Raw genomic sequence first — 25,011 nt, forward strand, 5'->3', positions numbered from 1 at the left:
AATGTGGGTCCCATGTGGGTCCCACACCCATGTGAGACATTTGGTAAAACTTTTGGTAGAATTTTTGAGACCTCTAGCATTTTTGTTAGTGGATATGTCTTTACTCTGGGAGGCGCTACTGTTTCTTGGAAGGCCACAAAACAAACATGCATTGCACAATCCACAATGGAATCCGAGTTCATTGCTTTAGACAAAGCAGGAGAAGAAGCAGAATGACTTCGTCACTTCTTAGAAGACATTCCAATGTAGCCTAAACCTGTGCCAGTTATTTACATTTATTGTGATAGTCAATCTGCAATAGGCAGGGCACAAAATCATATGTATAATGGCAAGTCACGACATATTCGTTGTCGACATAATACCGTAAGGCAATTGCTTTCAAATGGAATAATCTCAATAGATTATATAAAATCTAAAGAAAATATTGTGGATCCGTTAACAAAAGGTTTGACAAAAAAATAAGTGTATAGTTCATCAATGGAGATGGGATTAAAGCCTATTACATAAAAGTCATCATAATGGTAACAATACTTATATGACTGGAGATCCCAAGAACTAAGTTCAAAGGGACAACTAAGTTATGTGTGGCTCGCTAGAAATCACTAAGGGATTAAAATTCCCTATCCATTCCTATGGTGAGAGTGATATCTGCAGCATGTGTTGTCTGCAGGGGCATAAGGATAAGCTTCGGTTTTAATGATTACTTATATCTTGATTAAGGCATAAAATCAAGACGAGTATAAGGAGATACTCACAATAAGAATCACCTATATGAGTGTCGAACTGGTCCTTGGTACATATTGGAATTGATGAGAAAATCCATTACATGTTAATATGTGTGTGCTTTCTGTGGTCTTTACTCATTTTGGAGTGTGTGTTTTTTGATTAGTATGTCTCATTCTGTACACACTCTTGGATTAGCAAATTCTGGAGTCTTCCGCCATAGTGATTATTTTTTTTTTTTTTTGGACTTCTGGCATTGAATTTTTTGCTTTTCTAGAGGAATTGACCTATACTAGCATATCTTGGGTGATGTTGAGTCTCTTAACCACCTACCATCTTTTTGCATCTCCATGGCTTGCCCCTTAATTCTTTGCAGTCTAGCCATGAGGAAAAGGCTACCTCAGAGTCACCAACCAGGCCATCCTTATTATATCCATGCTTCTCTGGTTCGGTTTCCATACTCTTGAGCGTGTCAGCCACCAATGATTGTGCAAAAGAAAAAGAAAAAAAAAAAAAAAAAAGAAAAGAAAAAGAAAAAGGAAAAGAAAAAGGAAAAATATGCACAAGAAAGAAAAGAAAAAAATGTGAAAAAGAAAGAAAAGAAAAAGTGTGTGAAAAAAAAAAAAAAGGAAAAAGATTCATTGATTGAGGGGGAGCCTCCGCCTTTACTCACCAAATACCCCTTGATTCCTAGTGGTTTGACTTTCCTTTGTCGTGCTTAAGATTCTCTTGTCGGAGGTCCAGCTTTCATATCACTACTAGGATTGAATCTAGTGTTTGTCGAACTCCAAGAGTCACACACACACTTTTTATCATGGGATCTATGCTTTTCACATAATGCATCACTTTCTTGCATGGGGAATCTTCTACAGACTGTGCACATTGTGTTTTCTTGTAATGGTGCTTCTTGGATAATCTTATGTGTTTTAAGGTACTAATCTGAAATTCCTTACTTGCTCCACCATATTATTTTTATCATTCTCTTCTTGTTCACTGTTTTTCAGCGTTTGTGGTTGCTTTTAGTGAGGGGGAGTTTGGTTCATCTTGATTTGGGTGTGTAAGTGAGTTTGGTTTTACATTGCAAGAGTTGTTTAGCATGAACACTTTGTTATGTTTTGGTAAGGGAGATTGGCTATTTGTTTTGCATGTTGCAATGCCCTATTTGCCCGTCTTGTATGTTTATGGTATTTACATCGTCATATCATTGCTTGTGTGGTTTATGATCTTGCTTGTGTTGTTTGAGAGTTGTTTTTCATGAGTCTTAGTTTTCATCTATTCATGTTTTTCATCTCATGTTTCAAGATAATCTTGTCCTATGTTTATTGTTTTTTCATATATTCTTGTGGGACTAATAGTTGTTTTGGAGATTGTGGGACTAATAACTGTTTTGCAGATCTTAATCTTGAAAAAGAAGTTGGTTTTGTTGGCTGTAATGGGTTGGGGTGTTTAGGATTTTCTTTGTTAGGTGTGTTTTGTCACGACATTGCCAAAGGGGGAGATTGTTAGGTTTTATTTCTTGGCAAACCCGTTTGACAAAACTCCTTTGAGTTGTAATTTTATTCGCATTTTTATTTCAGTGAGGCTATGAGTGTTTAGATGCGAATCCAACCCGTATTGTGCTTTTCAGAGAAGTTTGTGATGCTAATGCTTTCAAGATTGCCACTTCGCTGATTATGACGGGGATCGAGCTGCCCGGTCAGCTCGCGGGGGTCCAGGGGGCAGCGCCCCTTGGCGGGTCCGGGGCAGCGCCACGGCGGGGTTGAGGGGCAGCGCCCCCGAAGCAAAATGCAAAAATGCATTCAAAGTTGCCTGTCCGAGCATGTTATTTTTTTCCAGTTTTTCCATTTTTGGCCTTCCCGCTCGAGCGGGGAAAGTGACGCTCGAGCGGAGATTGGAAGCTCTCAGCATCTCTACAGTCGCCTGTAAAAATACTGGAATGTGTGATTTTACGCTCGAGCGGATGCTCCTACGCTCGAGCGCATCTCAGTTTGTTCGCACGCAGTTTTTGGTCAGTCCGCTCGAGCGGGCTGTGTTGAGCTCGAGCGGAGATCGCGGGACAGATTCTATAAAGTCGCGTATTGGGTCAGATTTTTAGGTGGAACTGCTCCAGATCTTCTTTTTGGTTTCTAGGGTTTATATCTGGGGATACTTTGGGAGTTTTCTTTGATGTTTTTATTGAGTATTCAACTTATGATCTAAAGAGAGTACATCAAAGGTTTGTTTATTATACACAATAGAGAGAGTTATTCTTCAGTTGTGGATTCTGAAGAATTCGAGCCTGAAGCTTTGGTGGAATCCGGAGTGGCTCATCAGAAAGACAATTCCGTGGTGAAGATGGGGTTGGAAGAGGCACATAAAGGTTGGTTCAATTAGGCGTTGTGGATTCGCTAGGTAATTGAGAGTATACCTGTGTAATTCCTTTAATTCTTCTTAGTGGATTGTCTTGTGGCTGTTGCCCGTGGTTTTTTGATCACAGTTGGAGGTGTCCAATTGTGGTTTTTTCCACGTTAAAATCGTTGTGTCTCTTTGTCTTGATTGTTTGATTGTTTGATTGGGATTGTTATATTCTGCTTAAAATTGATACATAATCACAAATCAACATCTAGGGGATTTCTAGATTTTTCATTCTCTAGAAACACTCATGAAAACCAGGAGCATTCAAGGCCAAAATGAACACAACAGTGAGAACCACGATGTGTTAGAAGATATTTTGTGTGAAATCTATTATCTTGACTTATACAAACAGCTGAACAATTCAAGGCATCGTGTCCATTGGTTAGCTAGTAAGTCCGATAGGTTATCACTAGGGAAGGTTCAAGACCAAAAGCTACCTATCATGATGCAAGATATTTTTGATTTATACTATTTCGACAAATTATGCATACTGTTGCATTTTCGTTGTCATTAAATTCCATTCATGTGGGGGATTGTTAGTAATGTTTTGAAAATTCTGGGTAAAAATAAAATTTTAATTAAACTTTGATCTAATATTTAGGTGGGACCCGTGCGTCAATTTTCGCAGGTCAAAGTGGTAACGCGTTCTATGCCGCGTTATGATTCACGTGGTATATTTGTTTGCTCAAAACCATTATCGAGTGAATGGGAAATTAAAGCCCAAGTGTGCTCTATGGAAATGGAGTTTTGGTGGAAAATCCTTAAGGTGTGTATAATGGCTTGTCCCACATTGATTTGGTGGAAAGTTTTGAATGGGTTTATAAGGCATGAGATTGGAACTTGGGGTGTGCCCCAAGGGGAGGTTATGGGCAAAATGGGCTAGACCCATTGGACCCAAAAATCACCACACATGCGCGCGCCGCCATCCGTCCGTCTGGTCGGGCGGGCTGGGCTTGGTCGCGGGTGCATGGTGTGAGGTTGGGTTGGGCTTGTCCGGCCCAATATTAATCTTTTTGGGTCAAAAACATTTAGATTTAATTTTATTTTTTGAAATAAAATCTGTCCAACTGTCCAAAATTGAAATTAATTCCGGAATTAAACTGTTTCGGTTTTTCCTTACACCCAAACAAGTCCCTACGGTTTTTTTAATCTGTTCAAATTTGAATCCAATAGATTTGTATTTGTTTATTCAAATTGAACAGATATCATACCTGTTCAAACAGGTTCTGCACCTGTTTAATTCAAACCCAACAGCCATAAATTCTCTTATAAATAGACAGCCCTCAATTAATGTTTCACTAACTAATTTTCATCCAAAATAATTCTGCATCTATTCTCTTCATATTGCTACATTATTTTCTTGTGAGAGAGAGTATAAACACTTATTGTGTTCGTCGTACGAAAAATTTGTAGTGCTGCTATTTTCCGTTGTTGATCATTTTATCCTAGGAGATAGACATCCGTATTCTAAAAGCACCGTGGAGAGGACGAATCTGTCTTATGGACACAGTGCCGAACACTGGACTTGATCAGATTATTATTCGAAGAACTTAATCAAGTAAGTTAATTAATTTTCTGTTTTATTTATTTATTTAAATCAGATTTTAATTTTATTTTTGTGACAAAATAAAATCTGTTTTTATTTATTTATTGTTTATTTCTAGTTTGATTTTTGTAATCAAACAATTTCTCTCATTTTCTTTATTTCTTTTATATTCTAGTTGTTGTTAAGTACACAACATAATTTAATTTATTTAAATACAGTGAAGATTGTCTAACAATTTTACTAGTTCTTATAGAAATTTTAAAAAAGTTCATGTGAGTTTCTCTTTTATACTAAATTGAAAATTAAAAAATCGACAAAATTAAACGGAAGCATGCAAGCGGCTCAAGTCAGTGCTAACCCTCATTTACTGTAATGCATCAGTAATTGATATGTATGTAGCGTTTAATTTTGTTAGAGTTGGTTGACTCCAAGTCCTCTCTCTCGTTGTTTGATTTAGTTTTCGCTATGTTATTTGGCGTTCTTCATCTTTGTTTTGCTTTTTATGCATATGTTGTTGGCCATTGTCTTCAATTATAATAGCACAAGAGCTAGAGTAGATTGGTTTTTGTTCTTGTTTCTACCTGAACTCCTTACATAGATTACAAGTTGCTATATGTTTCAATAGCCTGTCCAGTAAATAATACTACAATTAAGAGAGAACAAAATTAATAGAAAGATCAAACACTCAATATACATACCCAAATCAATTACTGACTCAAAAGTTAAGGAAAAAAAAGAAGATCTCTTAAGTCATCACCTACCCTTCGGATTGACAATTTGTGAGAAGATATCATCAGTTTCATCGTCTAAATCCTTTATATCATGCTCACTTCCAAGGCTCAAGGTATTCCTGTGCATCGCCAATATATTTTTTTGATCAATTTCTCTGGGTTGGTCATAATCCACACTTCCTGATCCTGATGAGGTTGGTTTTGCACTGCCATCTGGGTTTTCTTCCAACTGGAGAGCGCTCTCAAGGTTCCACAACACATCACCCATTGAAGGGCGATCCGTTCCATGATCAGCTAAACACTTCTCAGCGCACTCTGCAAACTTCTTTAAGCATTCTGGGTTTATCTTTCCCTTAAGATGGGGATCAATGAGGTCCTCTAGAGTTCCTTTCCTCTGGCAACGTAGAGCCCAATCAGCTAGACTAACTTGTTCCTTTGGAAGGCTTGGATTGAGAGCTGGTCTCGCGCACACCACCTCAAAAAGAACAACACCAAAAGAGTACACATCTGACTTCTCTGTCAATTGTTGCCGCCTAAAGTATTCAGGATCCAAGTAACCAAAACTACCTTTCACTACTGTACTAACATGGCCTTGATTCATGTTAGGACCTGTTTTGGAGAGCCCAAAGTCTGAGACTTTGGCAACCCAGTTTTCATCCAAGAGAATGTTTGTCGTCTTGACATCCCTATGGATGATGGTGTACTTGGCCCCAGTGTGAAGGTAGTGAAGTCCTCTAGCAGCTCCAATGCAAATCTCCAACCTCTGCTTCCAAGAAAGAGTAATTTTGTTGTTCTTGTAGAGATGCTCCCTCAATGTTCCATGACCCATGTAATCATAAACCAAGACCATCTCATTGTTTTCTTCACAAAATCCAATCAGAGAGACCAAGTGTCTGTGCCTTAGCTTGGAAAGCATTTCAATTTCAGTCTCGAACTCATTTACTCCTTGCTCAGAGGACGGGTTTGATCTTTTAATAGCCACTTTGGTATTTCCATCAATGACACCCTTGTAAACCTTCCCAAATCCACCAACACCAATAACGTAAGATTCATCAAAATTCTTGGTGGCTTGTTTTATCTCGGCCAAGGAGAAAAACCGACAGTTGCTCGCAGCATCAGATGAAATGTGGGTGCTACCAGGACTTTTTCCTGAAATTGTAGATTTGCTAACTGAAGCTTGGGAGCTGCTGTAGATTGGTAGCCAACTAGAAGTGTGTGTGTCGCCACCCGAGAGCATCTGCTTTCGCTTGTAGCCAATGAACATTGCTGCGACAAAGGCAAAAGCAACTGCTCCTCCAGCAGCTCCACCAATTAATGCAGTGGTATAGATTTTCTTAGCTTCGTCAGTAGAGAAAGTCTTGTTGGTGTTCTCTACTAACTGCTTCTGCATCATGTCTGATATGGTAGGGTTGGGGCCTGCCAAATTTGAATTTGCATCACTAAGCTTGAATATCTCTAACCCATTCAGAATTGCATCAAGATAATGAGGACGCATTGAGTTATCAGGCCAAAGTGCTAGCCAAAGCATCTCATCACCTGGTCCATCAGGAACATATATGGCATAATCTTTGTAAAATGGAACATCCTTCTTACTTGACCATGCAATCACATCAGCATTTTTCATCGCAGTCTGATTGTTGATGAATATATCAAAAACTCTCTCGTTAATCTTGTTTAATTCATACTCGCAAAAATGGAGCCTTACAAGGTAGGTAAAATTCGCATCAACTTGGAAAATCCACGTGAGATTAAAATTCCTAGTGACATTGCCATCAAGACCCATTTGTCTTGAAGTTCTATAAACATCAACTGGAGCTATGGACGCTGAAAAATTTCTATATTGGATTGTGACATTGTTGGCAGCCTCACTGGTGACTCCACTTGCAGCCCCAAAAATATAAGGTGAATCGTCATACCAACTGCGGGCAAGACCAGAGGAGTCATTAGTCGAAGGAATATATTGGCCACCGACATTCAATCTCCACATTGTTTGGACATTTGCAGATGTGACATCGAGGGGTTGGTCATCAAACCCCACCATTGACGCAGAATCAAACAAGTTTGGCGATGGTATCAACTCTATTCCATTGACAAAAGCAAAAGTCCCATTATACTTGTCTGAAGCCTTAAATCTGACACTAAGAGAATCTGTGTTCAAAGGAGCCAAAGAAAATTCTTTCATAATGTAAGCCTGGGTGAGAGCCTGAGCTGCTATGGAAGCACTAAAATTATTCAAGAGAGTCACCTTATCAGCAACAACCGAGAAATAAGAGTTGGTGGTGTTGAAATTGGGGTAAGAAGAAGGATAGAAATGGAGCCTAAGAAAATATCGACTGCTTTCATTAACTGTGAATTTATAAGTTGTTTCAGATGTGAAAATTCTCGCATTCATGTATGGTATTGAAGAAGTAAGTGAAGGGTCTTGGGTTTGAGCTACAACCTCAACAGATTTATCAGAAGACACTAGGTATTTTGAATCTGATTCCCATTTTCTGCCATCATCATCAGTGCCACCATCTTTGTTACCACAACTCAACGCCAAAGTATTTGGCTCCGAACTCAATGCTTTGAGAGAATTGAAAAAAATAGAAATGTATAGGACAGAAAGCAAAATGTGGGTATTGGTGGGCATGGCTACAAACAAAACCTCTAAGGGCAAGGAATGAAAATGGCGTACAGGAAAACAAAGATTGCTTTAGAAAGGAAAACAAAGAGAGAAAAAGAAGTTTCCCTGTACGCCTATTGAAACTGCTTTTCTTGGTTTTCTTTTTGGGAGAATTAACAGGTTAAGCTAGACCATCTCTCATTGTCCATGGAGGTTCAAAGAAGAGATAGTGTATTGAAAATGCATTGACTTCAATGGCTTTCTTTGCTTTCTCTCTCCTCTCTCTCCCTCTGTTGGTCCGTACGTCAATTGCTCCTATGGAAGATGAGTGAATGGGAGTGAAAATCGTGATACGAGGCTCGCTGGTTGATTCTTCATGGCATATAACATCCGGGTCTTCTGCATTTCATTTTTGTCTATTTATATCACACCTCTTTGGTACAAGGAGGAGGATCCCCTCCGGTCATTTTTTTGAACTAGAGGGGCTAGTTTCGGCCAGTGGGCCTATCTCGAATCTCGATTTGATAATTTAAATTATTTATTTTGTTAGACATTTTATATATTTCATTTAAAAAAAATTAAGTTGATTTGATAATTATAATTAGTTCTATTTATTGCATTTAAAAAAAAATAGATAACAAAAAAAATAGATCATGTATTTTTTATGACAAATTTGATAAATTGAACAAATTATAATTATCGGATGGAATTAATGTTTTTTGTAAATAAAATATATGAAATATCCAACAAAATAAACGGTTTGAATTATTAAAACGGAGTCTATAATGAATTCCATGAGTTAAAACAATCCCATCCAATTCAAAACAGTGAAGGGAGGGGATCCTCCTTGATACAAGTTTGTTTTGACAAATACTATAACCATTAAACTAGTAGCAATGCTATAGAGCTTAAAAGATTGACAAAAAAAAAATTCTCAAATGTCTCATATAAATGTGAGACCAATCCCAATATGGTTTCTAACATTTTTCATAAATTGCGCAAAGTCAATCTCAGTTTTGCTGCTTGATATAATTTTTTTCTTTTTATATTTATTTTCTATTGGTTGTAAAATAACAAAAAAAAAAAAAAAAAAAGTTTCAAAATATATTGACGATTTTTATTCATGTTATTATTTTCAATACAATGTCATGTATTTATTAAGATATCTCTCACTTTGAATGTGAGTGTGAGTCTTATTTGTTATGTATTTAGGATCTCTCTCTCACTTTGACTTTTTTTTAAAAAAAAATTAATATTAATTCTGTGTTGTGTTTAATTTAATATTATAATAATAATTTATTAAATTTTGCTATAATAGTATATATAAATTAAAAAAAATAATCACCACACAAATTTGATTCAAGACGATTGAATAATTTGTCATTTTTACAGTGAGTGGGTAAGTTAACACTAGTCAGGCTTCATTTGGTATTATTTTTTTTTTTTTTTGGTAAAAAGTGTAAAAGATAAAATAAACTAAGCCTCCGTTTGGGAAGTAGGTTGGCTTTTTGGCTTTTTTGGCTTTTTTAGTCTGGGCTAAAAAGCTTGATTTGGGAAGAGCTTTTTGACTTTTTGGCTTTTTTGACTTTTTTTGTGAGAGAAGAGTGTAATGATTATGGGTTGGATGTGATGTTTTGTTTTTTGTGGCTAAAATAACCTATTTTGTCTTTTGTGGTTAAAATAGCCAAAAAAGCTCGAAAAAACCCTTCCCAAACGGACCCTAAATAAGTTATAGCAAAAAAAAAGTCAATTGCCAAACAACAACTCAACATTTATGTAATGCAATAGGATGCCCTCAAAATGTTTTTAATAAATTACACTTGTCTCTTTTAAAATTAAAAACAATTATAGTTAATTTTACATTTTAAATATAATTACAATGATTTCTCTTAAAATTTTAATTTACATCTTAATTATGCTATTTTTATTAATTTTTATTAGTAATATGAATGAAAATTAAAATCTATGTTTAATTTTATTAAAGGATTCCGAATAAGCAAAATTGTAACGCCCTTAAAATAAATTCATAATTCATACATTCATGATACAAGAAATTGATAATATATTCAAGAGAATAAAGTGTAAATCTATTTATCAGAGTATTTATCACAAAAGTATTACATGTTGACAATAAAAGTAAATGCCCTACGGACTTACAACTTTCTAAGCCAACACTTGGTTACAAAAAAAAGAGTACTAACTCATACACATTAAGCCCTCAGCTTGAATTTACATGTGATACACAAAAAGGTAAACAACAAAAGGGATCTTCAGCCTTTAAGCCTCCCAAGTTATGTCCTTGGAGGTGGCATATCACCTGAACCTGAAAATGATGTCCCATGTAGGGTGAGCCAATACCCAGTAGAGATATACTAAACCAAGTATGAGAAATAACTGAAACAATAGCATTTGATATATGGTTGACACTTATAAACTAACTTACAACACTTTTCAATTCAACATTAAGTATATCCATTTTCATTTCAGTTTCCTTCACTTATACAGTTTCGATTCATTACTATGGCTCAGAACCTGGCCAAACAATTCAATAAGACTATAACACATATTAAAACACTTCCATACTTCACAATTCACATGAGAATATAACTCATATTAAAACACTTCCATATTTCAAATGATACACAGATTTGCTGTATCAGTGCAGTCTATCCCCTATCTTCTCTCAAACCATGGAGTACATCCCCTATCTCCTTCCAAACAATATACATATACAATGTATTTAAACACTTATCATATACAATGATCAATCAATACATACATTTGCTGTATTATTCTAACCGTCATATTCAATGACATATTTGATGTGATTAGTTTCAATTTTCTCTAATCATCATACAATGTCTATAACAATCAAGACTATCCTCCACTGATAGCCCAAAACAGTTATCTCTAAACAGATAATAAATTTATCTACAGATAAAATATCGACATTTTCATAGGTGAGTGATTAAATTATCCAACTACACCATTTACTCTCACAATTTTCCAATTTCATGAATTTCACTTCAATTTCACATTTCCCCAAATTAATTATTCAAATTAATTATTCAACATAATTAGGGCATTTTTTCCCTTTTCTCAATATTAGCCCAAAGGCCCAATTTCATCGATTTAATAACAACAATTTCATTTTTCAATGTCTCATACACACATAGGTTTTAACATTTGAAAACCCCCATTTTTATAACCTCAAATCAAACCCTAACTTTCTCAAAATGACTAACCAACACCATTTAATCAAAATGACCAAAATTTATGTTAAAACTCATAGAATAGAGTAGGTTATCCCTACCTTAATTTTCAGAGCTCAAAGGAGAAGAGAGGTGAAACTCAAAGTGTTCCAAATCTATAACTTTTCAGATTAAAGCGAAGCCCTTGCGAAGCTCTACCTTTCTTCCAAAGGGACTAGGGTAAAAGACCACTAGAACTAGATGAAACCCTAGAGAGAAAGTATATAGAGAGAGAAAGAGCAGCTGGTCTAGGGTTTGTATAAAAGAAGATGATGAAAAAGTGAAGTGTAACCCGCTGCTGCCAACTGATATATTCGAGGCTCGCTCGAGCGAAGGAGTGGTCGCTCGAGCGACCAGACACAAGGAAACCTCGCTCGAGCATAGAAAGTCTCGCTCGAGCCAACAAATCGAAGCTTCAGGTCTGCAACCTAGAATTCGCTCGAGTGAAGAAAAGTGAAGTGTAACCCGCTGCTGCCAACTGATATATTCGAGGCTCGCTCGAGCGAAGGAGTGGTCGCTCGAGCGACCAGACACAAGGAAACCTCGCTCGAGCATAGAAAGTCTCGCTCGAGCCAACAAATCGAAGCTTCAGGTCTGCAACCTAGAATTCGCTCGAGTGAAGAAAAGTTCGCTCGAGCGAAGAAACCCAAAACATAGACCTCGCTCGCTCGAGCGAAGAAACCCAAAACATAGACCTCGCTCGCTCGAGCGAAGAATTGCAACCTTTAGGTCCAGAACCAGACGCAGACACAAGCTCGAGCGCAAGACTTCTCGCTCGAGCCACTAGACACATCACCCAACTCTCGCTCGAGCGAAGGAACCCTGGCTCGAGCGAAGGATCTTAAACACAGAGCTCGCTCGAGCGACAAAAGTCTCGTTCGAACGAAGACACCAAAATCTGGGCAGCAACCATTTGTTTCAAAACACTCTCAACCTGATATAAACCTGCCTAACACATCCTAAAATTCAAATATAAGGAATTAAAGGACGGAAATGAAACAAATGCAACAATACTCAATCGCGGAACCTAAGTCCAGAATACTGTACATAAAGGGAAAAACTCGGGATCGCTATAAAAATTAAGACTAAATACATAGAGTGTAAATTTAGTAACAGTAACAATGAAAGCAGAGGAGAAGTGAAAATTGAGAACCAAAAACTGCCTAAGAGTGAACATTTTCGTTATTTAGGGTCGATTATTACAACAGCGGGAGAATAGGGCTGGCCCTGGGCATAGGCCTACTAGGCTATGGCTTAGGGCCTCTCAAAATAGACCCAAAAAAGGGTCCCATCCTATTATAGTTCAGTGTAATATATTAAGTATGTTTTAAGTCAAAAAAAAAATTGAATAAGACCCAAACTAACTTAAAATAAATTGACCCATTAAAAAATTAAAAGGCACATTCAAAATTAAAAGGGCCCATTCTCTCTCCCTATCTCATTTCTAACCCTAACTCTTAATTCAATTTTTCCAAAAATTTGAGAGAAGCGTAACAATATAGCATTGACGAATTTCTCAAGAATTTAGAGTAGCATCACAACATAGGTAGGTCTTTTTTTTCTATTCAATTAATTAAATATTTGTCTTATTTTTTGCTCAATTGCTATTATAATATTAGTATTTATACAAATCTGCATCATCAAGAAAAATTAATCTTTTGCTATCTGAAGCGAGGTGTGTGAACTTCAAAGAATTTTTAAAACATTATGAGATTTCTGATATTGGTGGAAGAGATTTATTGATAGAGCTAAAAGTGTTGAAAGAGAGATTGCCAAAAGAAGTCAATAAACCAATTGAAGTGCTCAATCATTTGCAATTGATGGCAAATTGTTTCCCAAATTCATAGGTTGTTTATAGGATACTTTTGACTATTTCGGTTACAATTATATCAGGGGAAAAAAACTTTTCAAAGTTGAAAATGATTAAAAATTACCTTCAATCAACACTGTCACAAGAAAGATTGAATGTATTAGCATTGTTATCCATTGAAAATGATTTTGCAAAAAAACTAGGTTATACAAGTATGATTGATTTATTTGCTTCTAAAAATGCAAGAAGAGCGATGATCAAGTGATACTCATTAGTTGTTGTAATGTAATGCTAAGTATTTTTTTGTGATTTTCACACAATTTTTTTGTCCTTTATCTTCAATTTTTTTTTCGTTGAATAAAAAAAGAATATGTGAAGGGTCCCAAATGATTTAGTGATATTTATTAGTTGATTTTCGGCTTTGGGCACCGAAAATCTCAGGACTGGGCCTGTGGAGGAGATTGACGCGGATGTAGCCCATAAGATTAAGGCGGGATGGTGTAAGTGGAGAAGTGGGTCTGGGGTATTATACGATAAATGAATACCCACTAGATTAAAATGTAAGTTCTGTAGAACGTCTATTAGATCAATGCCGTTGAGTGTTAGGCAACCAAGAAACAACATGTAGATAAGATGAGTATGGTTGAGATAAGGATACTAAGATGGATGTGTGGTAAGACTAGACAAAACAAAACAAAATTAGGAATGAGTGTATTCAAGAATGGTAGGAGTAGCATCAATAGAAGATAAATTGAGAGAGAATCGATTGACATAGTTTGGTCATATTCAATAGAGACCAACAGAGGTAATAGTGAAGAGATGCGATGCAGTGACAGTAGATAGAAGTGTTAGGGGACCGGGTAAGCCTAGATTAACGTTGGCTAGCGTTGCAAATAGAGATGTGGATCTACTTATTTTGTCTAACAAAATGGCATTTGATAGAGCCGCGTGAAGAAGAAAGATTCATGTAACCGATTCCGTTTAATGAGATTTAAGGCTTGGTTTGGTTGGGTGGGTAATTTCAATGTCTACTTATTATGGATTCGTTTTGCATGCCCCTTGGGGCTAAAGTAGTCATATTAGACAAAATAAGTTATTTTAGTCAAATAGAACAAAATATCATATCCAACCCATAATTATTTCATTTTTTCTCTCACAAAAGTCAAAAAAACTATTTCAAACAAGGTTTTTTAATCCCAAAAAATAGTCAACAAGTCAAAAAGACAATCCATATCCCAAACAAGCTCTATCTCCTTTTGCTTCAATCACTTTAATTTTATTAAAAGTTATTAAAAGTGAGATCAGAATAATTAGGTTAAAAATATGGGATTAATTGTATTTTTTCTAAACTTTATTATGGAAGTGAATGTAATTACTCAAAATTTTAAATAAATTACAAATACATTTTTTAAGATTTACTTAAAATATAAATTGATTCATAATTTTAGAAATTACATCATATTCCTTTAAGTTTTTAATTAGATAACAAATTACCTTTTTTAAATTATATTTTAATTAATAATTCAAATAATTTTATTTTGTATGAAAGAGTAATTAGAATTTTATTTTTTTATTAATTATGTTAAATATAAAACAATTCCTATTTTAAATATAATTTAGTCAATTTTTTTTTTTTAAATCTAAATTCTCAAATATAAATGGAAGTCGAAAACTCAAAACGAGACGGAGAGTTCAATGTCTAAAAAAACCCAACCTACCTCCTCAGCTCAGGCTTTTAGAGAGAGAAAGAGGGAGAAAGAGGAGAGAGAGTGAGTCAGTAATAGAGCTTTGTTTGGGATAAGACTCTCTCTCTCTCTCCAAAACCAAAGATGGCCTCTTCCACTCCCACTCCCACTCCTCACTGTTCTCTCACCACCACAAAGCCCTATCAAAACCACCACTTCCACCACCACCACCACCACCAAAACCTCCCAAACCACCGCCACAACCACCGCCAAACCCACCACCACTGGACCTCCCAAAAGGTCGTCTCCCTAACCACCCCCTCGCCGCCGCCAACAGCTCGAAATGCCGCCAAACCTCCTCCCGTCCCCGCCACCACCTCCAAAAAGCCTAATTTCTCTTCTCTCGCCTCCCTCCCTTCAAAATCGGAGCTTTCCTCCGATTTCTCAGGCCGAAGATCAACCCGATTCGTCTCCAAAATGCATTTCGGCCGCCAAAAGACCTCAATTGCGAGCCGACACACTTCGACTGCCGAAGAAGCTCTGCAACAAGCGATTCGATACAGTGGCGGCGATGATAACAGGCATATAGATAGCTTGTTGCGTAATTTCGAATCGAGGCTTTGTGGTACCGATGACTACACGTTCTTGCTTCGAGAGCTTGGTAATCGGGGCGAGTATTCGATGGCGATTCGGTGTTTTGAATTCGCCGTGCAACGAGAGAGAAGGCGAAACGAGCAGGGTAAGCTTGCGAGTGCTATGATTAGTGTTCTTGGCAGATTGGGGAAAGTTGATTTGGCAAAGAAAGTGTTCGATACAGCGGTTAAAGAGGGGTATGGGAACACAGTCTATGCTTATTCGGCTTTAATTAGTGCTTATGCGAAGAGTGGCTTTTGTGATGAAGCCATTAAGGTCTTTGAAACCATGAAAACTTGTGGTTTGAAGCCCAATTTGGTGACCTACAATGCGTTAATTGATGCTTGTGGAAAAGGGGGTGCAGATTTCACACGGGCATCTGCGATTTTCGATGAAATGTTAAGAAATGGGGTGCAGCCTGATCGAATTACGTTTAATTCGCTTCTTGCTGTTTGTAGTGGTGCAGGTTTGTGGGAGACTGGGAGGAACTTGTTTGGTGAGATGGTTTATAGAGGGATTGATCAGGATATTTATACTTACAATACTCTTCTCGATGCTGCTTGCAATGGTGGGCACATGGATGCAGCTTTTGATATAATGTCGGAGATGATCACGAAGAACATATTGCCTAATGAGGTAACTTATAGTATTATGATTCGCGGGTCTGCCAAGGCGGGTAGATTAGATAAAGCATTGAGTTTGTTTAATGAGATGAAGTTTGCCGGTATTAATTTGGATAGAGTTTCTTACAATACTTTGCTCGCTATTTATGCTAGTCTTGGTAGGTTTGAGGAGGCTTTGAGTGTTGGGGATGAGATGGGGAGTATGGGAATTAAGAAAGATGTAGTCACTTATAATGCACTTTTGGATGGGTATGGGAAACAAGGGAAGTATGATAAAGTTAAAGCACTGTTTGAAGAGATGAAAGCAGAGCGTCTTTCGCCTAATTTATTGACTTACTCAACTTTGATCAGTGTTTACTCAAAAGGTGGTTTGTATCAAGAGGCACTGGAGGTCTATAAAGAGTTCAGGCAAGAAGGGTTGAAAGCGGATGTTGTGTTTTATAGCAAACTCATTGACGCATTGTGTAAAAAGGGGTTAGTCGAGTCATCTGTGTTATTGCTTGATGAGATGACCGAGAGAGGGATTCAACCAAATGTAGTCACTTACAATTCTATAATTAATGCCTTTGGTCAGTCAGCAATTGGAGAATATGCAGAGGATGAGTCACAGGTTGAATCTTCACAGTCAATGGTTCTTCGGGATGCCTTTCAGAGCAAGGTTGAATATGCAGGGGATGACAGGATCATAAAGATTTTTGAGGAGTTGGCTACTGAAAATTCATATCATTCAAAGAATGATCACAGGGGCAGACAGGAGATTTTGTGTGTCTTGGGGGTTTTTCAAAAGATGCACGAACTGAAAATAAAACCAAATGTTGTCACCTTTTCGGCAATTTTGAATGCTTGCAGGTATACTTTTCTGTCTGATCCCTACCATCCTTCACTAAATTGCATACCTTGTTCGGTGGAAAATATTGAAAGTGAAGAATGTGGCTGTATACCTAGTATCTGCTATTTTATCTAGCCTCTATATTATTTTCGTGACATGTTGTGCTGTTGTTAGATTTCACTTCTGCCTGTCTTGGTTTCACCTGTACTCTGTAGCCCATTATTTGGGCTGACCTTCTTACATAACTTGCTTCGTGAAACAGGCCAGTCGAGCACATGAATTGAAAACATTTCAGATGCTATTTATGCATCTTATGTTGAATAAATGATTTTGGAATACAATATGAATGTATGACCTGTAGTCCTATGTGCTAGTAATTGTACCACAAGCTGAAGTTGGCTGGACGAAGTCAAGTATGTGCTTAATCCATACTCATTTGGGGCTTCAAAACATCAACTAAATTTTTCTAAACTTGAGTAAATCTTTATTCAAGTTCATATTCTTGAAGTATCAATCAGTTACTGCTCACCATAAGGTAAAGTATGGGTTGCAAAAATATTTTATTTGATTGAGTTATCAGTCCAGATCAGTAACCTTAAAATCATAACGAGTTAGAAGATGTATCAAAAAAGACATAAAATACTCCTCAACAAGTCTCAAATCAATTATTGTTGTTGGATAACTTCTGAAACTATAATACTGTGGCTCATGTGGCATATGCCTTATGGGACTCACAAGCTTACATTTTTGCACTGCTACAACAATTATGCTCTAGGTGGGTGAGGTGAGGTGGTTATCAAGTAATGGAAGTTATCATTTGTAAATCCAAAAGCCCAATGTTAAAAAACCTTTAAAATGTTGTAAGAAAGGAACACTCAAGTCATGCTGCAATATGGCGCAAAGCGTGTTTTTCTATATATTTATTATCCCTGTCCTTTTGCAATTTACCTCTTCAGATGTTTAATTTTATATGTTGTGCCTTCTTGTTTTACTGGTGTTGCCTAATCCTAGGGCATTCCTCAAGGATATCTTTGAAAACTTTGTTTTAATTTGTGGCTTTGCAGTAGATTAAGAGCTAGTTCTCTATTATGTCTCCTTTGGTTCTTGTGCAGGCTAAGGGAGACTTCTATTAAATCTCCTTCCATTATTTTTATCAGTTATATATAAAAAAAAAAACGCCCAATTATTTTTATCAGTTATATATATATTTTTTTTAGGTTGGGGAAAAAAAAAAAACGCCCAATTATTTTTATCAGTTATATATATATATTTTTTAGGAGGGGGGGGGGGGGGGGGGGAATAATGGTAACCAAATTGTGTGTGTGTGTGAAGGAACCACTAATAGGCATTATGATTGGAAGGATTTGTTATACCCAGGACTTGGAGATTGTCATCAGTGTATTAGAAGTTTAAACTTGCTGGTTTTTTGCCTGTGTCATTTTCCAACTTCTTGATAGCACTATTTTATGCATTTTGCTGAAAATTATGGTTTATCTTAGTCATTCAATTGGGTGACTTGTTGCAGCCGTTGTAATTCATTTGAAGAAGCTTCATTGTTATTGGAGGAACTTCGTTTATTTGATAATCAAGTCTATGGTGTGGCACATGGACTTCTCATGGGCCATAGGGATAATGTATGGATGCATGCTCTCTCTCTTTTTAATGAGGTGAAGCATATGGACTCTTCAACGTCATCTGCATTTTACAATGCGTTGACTGACATGCTATGGCACTTTGGGCAGGTATGTCTTAGTAATTGCTGTTAATTGAAGTTACATGGTTTCTATTTTATTTATTTATTTTAATTTTCCCTTTTTCTCGGTAGGTAATTGGGACACTATAAGGTCAAGGTTGTTTAACTGGTACATATTTAATGATTCCAATAGGTTCTAACTCTCTTTCTCTTGGATTGTGCTGGAATTGAAAAGTTGGCATCATGGTCGTGTGGTTCATACGTCATTTTGGCTATTGCATGGGGCACAAAATGGCTCCAGAGTTGCTGTTACCATTGTATCTAATAACTTGCCCCATTTACTATTTGCGTGTCCAGAGATACTAGTGTGTGGAGTTGCTAATTAAATGAAATTTAAATATTTATTTATTTTTATTTTTTAAATATCACAAAAGCCAGTGAAGAGTGTCCAAAGTTTTTGTAAAGGTCTCCAAAAATTTTCTGGTTGGTTGCCTTACATATAACTGAATTGTGTAGATGAAGGAGATGATAGAAATTCAATGTTATTCTATTTCACTTTTTGCAGCATCACCTTACTTTAACGAACACGATTCTTTCTCTGGTATTTGTTGCAAGGGTTTCTAAATCTCCGTTGCTTGATATTGTATAGACTGTCCTCTCCTCTGTTTTCCTTAGAACAGCTTTTATTTCTGTTTGTTTCAGTTTTCTCCTCCCAGTTCTCACCTCCTCCAACTGGAAATCTCCAAAGAGTTTCATGTTAACAGATCCCAAAACTTTTGTTCTTGACTCTGTATTTGTTTTCCTATAGAGACGAGGGGCCCAACTGGTGGTGCTTGAAGGGAAACGACGTCATGTCTGGGAAAACATATGGTCTGATTCTTGCTTAGATCTGCATCTGATGTCTTCTGGTGCTGCACGCGCAATGGTTCATGCCTGGCTGCTCAATATACGCTCTATTGTGTTCGAAGGTCATGAGTTGCCAAAACTACTAAGGTATATCATCATATCAAAAAACCATCAGATGATTCTGTACTTTCACCATTTAAAATCACATTTCAATCGGAGAGAGAATAGTCAACTTTTGTCGACTGTGCAGCATTTTAACAGGGTGGGGCAAACACAGCAAAGTAGTTGGTGATGGCACGTTAAAGCGAGCAATCGAGACACTTCTTACTGGCATGGGTGCACCGTTTCGGGTTGCCCAGTGTAATATTGGGCGGTTTATAGCAACTGGAGCTCTAGTGGCGGCCTGGTTGAAAGAATCAGGGACGATGAAAGTCCTCATTCTTCAGGATGACAGAAATCAATCTGAAACTGCAAGATTGGAGCATATTCCTGAATTGCAAACAATCCCCTTGTAGTAGGTTGTATTTCTATGTGGGTTTTTTTGTCTCTTTTTTTTAAAAAAAGGTCTTTGCTTCCAACGTTTGTATTCTGTGTAATTAAGTGATCCGAAAATCTACTCTCTCTCTCTCTCTTGTAAAACTCGCAAATGTATCTTTGTAGCTTCTTCAGTGAAAGCAAACAGTTTTTCCTCTCCTCGGTTTTACTGCAAATTGTAACTGAATGTATAAGAAACCAATGAGTTTAGCAGGAAGTACAATAACCATACTTTCAGGAGTTAATTGGAATTGAATGTATAGTCAGGAAGCCACACTTTATGTTGCATTTGTGTTTTAACATTTCCTAATGATGCTTACATTGCCAAAATCAGCAGTGTATCAAATCATTGATATGAAATGATATTTTTAGCCTTTGAACAAAGGGCTCGGGTTAAGGAGTCATTGGTTTAACTGTCGGGTTAACCAAAATTTAATTGTTTCGTAAATATATTCAAAGTTGTACAAAAATTAAAAATATAGGCAATGAAATACCCTAGGAGTGTCAGTGTTTTTTAAGAGCATATATTTTTATTTTAATGTTTATTGTCTTTAAAAAAAGTTATTTACATTGATGTTAGACAAAAAAAATGCTATGAATGTAACAAAAATTACCAATTATTAAATTGTTAATTATTAAGTTCAAACTCAAAGATAATATAGCAAGATAGCACCTTGACATATAACAGAGTGTATAGAGTCTCTGTAATTTCAAGAGCAAGATCATCAAGATGGTTCGATTTTTCGCTGGAATTGCTCTATTGAAGGCACGTTTAATCCCACTTGTCCAAAACTTATAAAAAGAAAAAAGTTTGATGTCATCTGTGGTGGTGGCGTTATGTATGTACAATGTCAACAGTCTCGCCGACGATGATGTCCATAATACTATATACTAACAAAACTTCAAACGCAGACACATAGAGAGAGAGAGATAGCGGTGGAAGATGGCATTTAGTTGGTTGAGATTAGGGTTGCAATAATGGGTGCACCGTCGTGGAGCATCCCTGGTCATGGTTGGTTGAATTTCTTTTGTCTATTGGCACTTTGGAAGAGATAGAGAGATAAGGGGATGATGATATGCATGCATTTATACCCCTTATTTCTGAGAAATGATTTTATGTAACGGGTGCTTACACTGCCTGAAGTGTATTTTTCTTTGCCATGCAACAATATTAGAAATACAAAAATCAAACATAGAATTGAACCCCAAAAAAAAAAAAAAATTTTGAATGGACAAAATTTCATCATTTTTTTTTTTTTTTTTGTGTTTTTCTATGTTTGATTTGTATATTTCTAAACTTATAATTTGTGTCATGTGGTAAATAGTATGTGTAATCTGAATTTGATATGGTTAAACACTCAATACTTTAGGTTGAGCTCCAAGTGACTTTTCGAGTAATTGAGCTCAGTTCAAAATATTGAGTTTTTGGCTGCATCAACTTTAATTTCACTTTTACCATATAATAAATAATAAGTTAAAAAATATACCACAATAGCTTAATCATGTCATATACTTGTTACATAAAATATTTTCTCCTTCTAATTGACCCCTATAAATACCACACTACATTTCTTGTATGCAGTAAACAAAGCTCTTGCTACTCTTTTCTTTCTGGTCCTCTCTTTTCGTTTGAGTAAAACGATGGGGAACGATGGGGAAGATTTTAAAGAATGGTGCAATGTTTGCTGTAATGGCGTTGGTGGCTTTGTTGGCGGTGGGAATAACTGAAGCATGGAAGTTAGGGGCAGAGACTGTTGGTGGTCGGGTTGTTGGTGTAGGAATTGGAGGTGGGTCTAGTGATGGGAAACGGGTTGGGAGGGAAGAGAGTAGTGAGAGGAGAAAACGTCTTCATCCTCGCACGGTAAGACCCACTTTCTTGTGTCAAACTAGAGAAAGAAATCTATAACAATAAAATGCAAGAAAATCACTACATCAAAAACAAATAAGGAGAGTTCATACAGCTCATGAATTTATCTTCTCTTGCCCATGGTCGTTCCACTTTCTTGCTTCAGTTGAAAAATCTATCTAATAAAAATAAAATGCGAATAAACCACATCCAAAAGAGAGAAAAAAAATAGAAAAGGGGGAGTTCATACAACAGATTCGTACAGCTCTTAATTTTAACTTGACTAAAACCTACATCATTAATGGTACATGAAATTCGGCCACCTAGTCCATTGTGCTTTTCCTGAAACTGGGATCTGTTGAGAGGTTTTGCTGGGCTAATAAAATCCAGATAACTAAAAAGCTCTTGAGACACATTCTCAAGGAGAGCATAAACATGGGGACAGCTTCACTTTCTGTTCCTGCTCTCTTCCCTCTCCTTTTCCCGTTTCTTGTAAAGCTTCTCAACAACACGCCGTGCCTTGCAAGGTGGAAAGTTTGCAAGGTCAAAGTAGTGTGGTGCTATATCAACTAACCTGAATCGACCCAAAATAGCAAAAACACAAAAGGTGAATAGAGGTGGAAAGTCAAGTAGGCATGTGATCCAACAAAAATACAGAACTTTCACAAATAACATACCTGTCCACCAGTAAAATATAAATTCCCAGTCCCGTTTTTAATAATAAAATATATATATAGATATAAAACAGTTAGGAACAATAGTACTTTATTCATAACAAAAATACTAATAATCCTTTATGATAGCAATAAAAGTGTTGTTAATCTGTTTCGATTACCCTTTAATGCATGCAGAAGGAGTCAACAAAACAAACAAGCAACCAACATGGATATTGAGAAGCTTCAGGTCTATCCATAAGACAATATGAATTGTCTTTACTCCAGACAACTGAAAAAATTGTGATGATTTTAACATCCAACCTGTCACAGAAAAGAGGCAGAGACAGAGAGAGAAGGGAATGGCTTGTTTGAGAACGGCAAAAACCTGGTTTGAGTGGGAATTTTTCCTGTCCGTGCAAGGCAAACCTCAGTTTTACTAACATCAGGTCTAAAAAACATCTAGTTTTATTTTATTTTATTTTTTTGCCTCACCAATTTTCAGCAAAAGCTGGGTTAACTATCAAGAACAACAGAGCAAAGCCTATACATTGAAAACTCAAAATGAGGTCAACCCCAACATCCTTTCATCAGGCAGACAGAGAGACAGATAGTCCAAGCAAGCTATGATGTAAGGGTGGATATTTTCCCCAAACTGCTTCTAAGTCATCTACCTAATTCACGAGAATTTTTTGAGCCAATATAGAACTAGTGATAATAAAATCACTATTATGAAGGAATGGAGATAGAAATTAAAGAAGCCTTCTACAAAACAGAACAGCAACAAGCTTTATTTTTATGGAAGAATCCTCAATGCAAATGGCATTGACACTATTATAAAGCAGACACATCTGTATTAGACATGCATCAGTAACAACACATCTGAACACTCCTATAAACATAAATTTCAATCTTCTTTGCTCCACAGCTCATTACCTATCACTTCTTTCAGTACTAAATTTGACATCATACACTCGACAACTATGAGACAAACAAGAAAACAGACACTTAACGTAGTAGTAGAATTATGCATAATTTTTGTTCAGGAGATTTGTAGATCTTTACTTCCATATTATGCATAGTTAGTAATTTGCATTACTTCGTATTTCTTGCGTTAAGATCCCTTTTAAGTTGTTAATAACTGTAGAAATTTTTGTAGGATCTTGAAATAAGTACAGCAGGTTCAACGGCATAAACCTCATCTAAATGCTGCGTAATGTCCTGCTTTGTGATTTATAATAATTGGTGATTAATATGGATCAAAGACCGGTTTATCCCCACATTTGGTGTCAAGATATGCGCATTCTCGCTTTAAAAAATTATTTCCTATGTTGCAATGAAAAATAATTCTTGAAAGGAAGACAATAAAGTTTAATATCTCCCTCCTGATCATCTGCAACAATTTTTTTGACATTGTTAGAACCATCACAAATCAACAAGCACGATATGCGAATTCTCGCTTTCAAAAATGATTTCCTATGTTGCAATGAAAAATAATTCTTGAAAGGAAGACAATAAAGTTTAATACCTCCCTCTTGATCATCTGCAACAATTTTTTGGAAATTGTTAGAACCATCACAAATCAACAAGCACTCGAATTTTCCAAAATTAGACTCCCAGGTCTCCACATGATGCAAATAAACATGAAATGGAACAGGGTAAAATATGACCATCTAACATGTACACTAGATTAGGAATAATGCAACAGAATTGCCTCTTTTGTGACAACATAATACCTCAGTCTAAAAATTGAAGGAACATTATTTCATACCTTGAATTCAACCCTCGAGGGCCACCACAGTAATTGCATTTAGGAATCTTGGATGGCTGGCCACTGGACATGGGCCATAACGGTTTAGCTGTTATATTTAAAGATCAGATCAATAATATTATGGAAGAAAACGTCCAAATAGGAATATCGAATTTGTGAAATGGAAATAATTTCTCAAACTCGAATATTTATTGGAACTCGTTTCAGTCCCTCCCAATCCCAACTCTCTCTCTCTCTCTCTATTGGAACTCGTTTCAGTCCCTCCCAACTCTCTCTCTCTCTCTCAAACGACAATGTATTGGAAATCGTTGCTTTTGATTTTTTTTGCCCTCCTGTCCCTCGTCACTGACCTCCCTACGTGGGTGTTGTTGTTGGGGGGGTCGTCTGGCATTTCTGCTCTCGAAGTCAGAAGCCCACCCCAACTCTCTCTCTCTCTCTCTCAAACGACAATGTATTGGAAATGGTCCTTTTTGGTTTTTTTGCTCCTCCTGTCCCTCATCACTGACCTGTCTATGTGGGTCTTCTTGTTGGGGGGTTCCTCCATAATTTCTGCTGTCGAAGTCACAGCAATAGTGCTGTTTTCAAACGTCGAGTCTGATTCTTCATTCTTCTCAACTGAGTCTGCTTTGGAATCTTCTTCTGGGTCCTCGCCGACCGGTATGAGGTCATCGATCACGCTCCAATCGATCACGCTCACTGAGAAGGGAAAGAATAGCAATAGCAGATCGCGAACGGCGTCGGAAGGGTTCCGCCGTCGGCTACACTGCGAGAAGGAAAAGAATCGCAAATGCAAAAGCGAACCAAACAAAAACCGGCGAACGGCGTCGGATTGCGCGTT

The 25,011-nt window shown here is 36.8% G+C and overlaps 1 protein-coding gene, 1 long non-coding RNA gene and 1 pseudogene across 2 annotated transcripts; 1 reads left to right on the plus strand and 2 right to left on the minus strand.

Annotated features, from left to right (window-relative positions):
* Window positions 1–5,416: 5,416 nt before the first annotated feature.
* Window positions 5,417–8,122, minus strand: LOC114279499 (receptor-like protein kinase ANXUR1 pseudogene; annotated as a pseudogene).
* A 6,617-nt stretch (window positions 8,123–14,739) lies between these two features.
* LOC114279493 (pentatricopeptide repeat-containing protein GUN1, chloroplastic) lies at window positions 14,740–20,060 on the plus strand. The gene is made up of 4 exons (XM_028221746.2): window positions 14,740–16,850; window positions 18,356–18,572; window positions 19,332–19,516; window positions 19,620–20,060. The coding sequence occupies exons 1-4, from the start codon at window positions 14,890–14,892 to the stop codon at window positions 19,882–19,884; spliced, it is 2,628 nt and encodes an 875-aa protein (XP_028077547.2). The 5' UTR covers window positions 14,740–14,889; the 3' UTR covers window positions 19,885–20,060.
* Window positions 20,061–21,806: 1,746 nt separating this feature from the next.
* Window positions 21,807–24,411, minus strand: LOC145804742 (uncharacterized). The gene is made up of 2 exons (XR_014347117.1): window positions 24,174–24,411; window positions 21,807–22,323 (listed from the first exon to the last, which is right to left on the minus strand). It is a non-coding gene; the product is annotated as an uncharacterized LOC145804742 (long non-coding RNA).
* Window positions 24,412–25,011: the final 600 nt, after the last annotated feature.

Source organism: Camellia sinensis, chromosome 12 (genome assembly GCF_055761805.1).
Source record: "Camellia sinensis isolate YWXY chromosome 12, ASM5576180v1, whole genome shotgun sequence".
Lineage (NCBI taxonomy): Eukaryota > Viridiplantae > Streptophyta > Magnoliopsida > Ericales > Theaceae > Camellia > Camellia sinensis.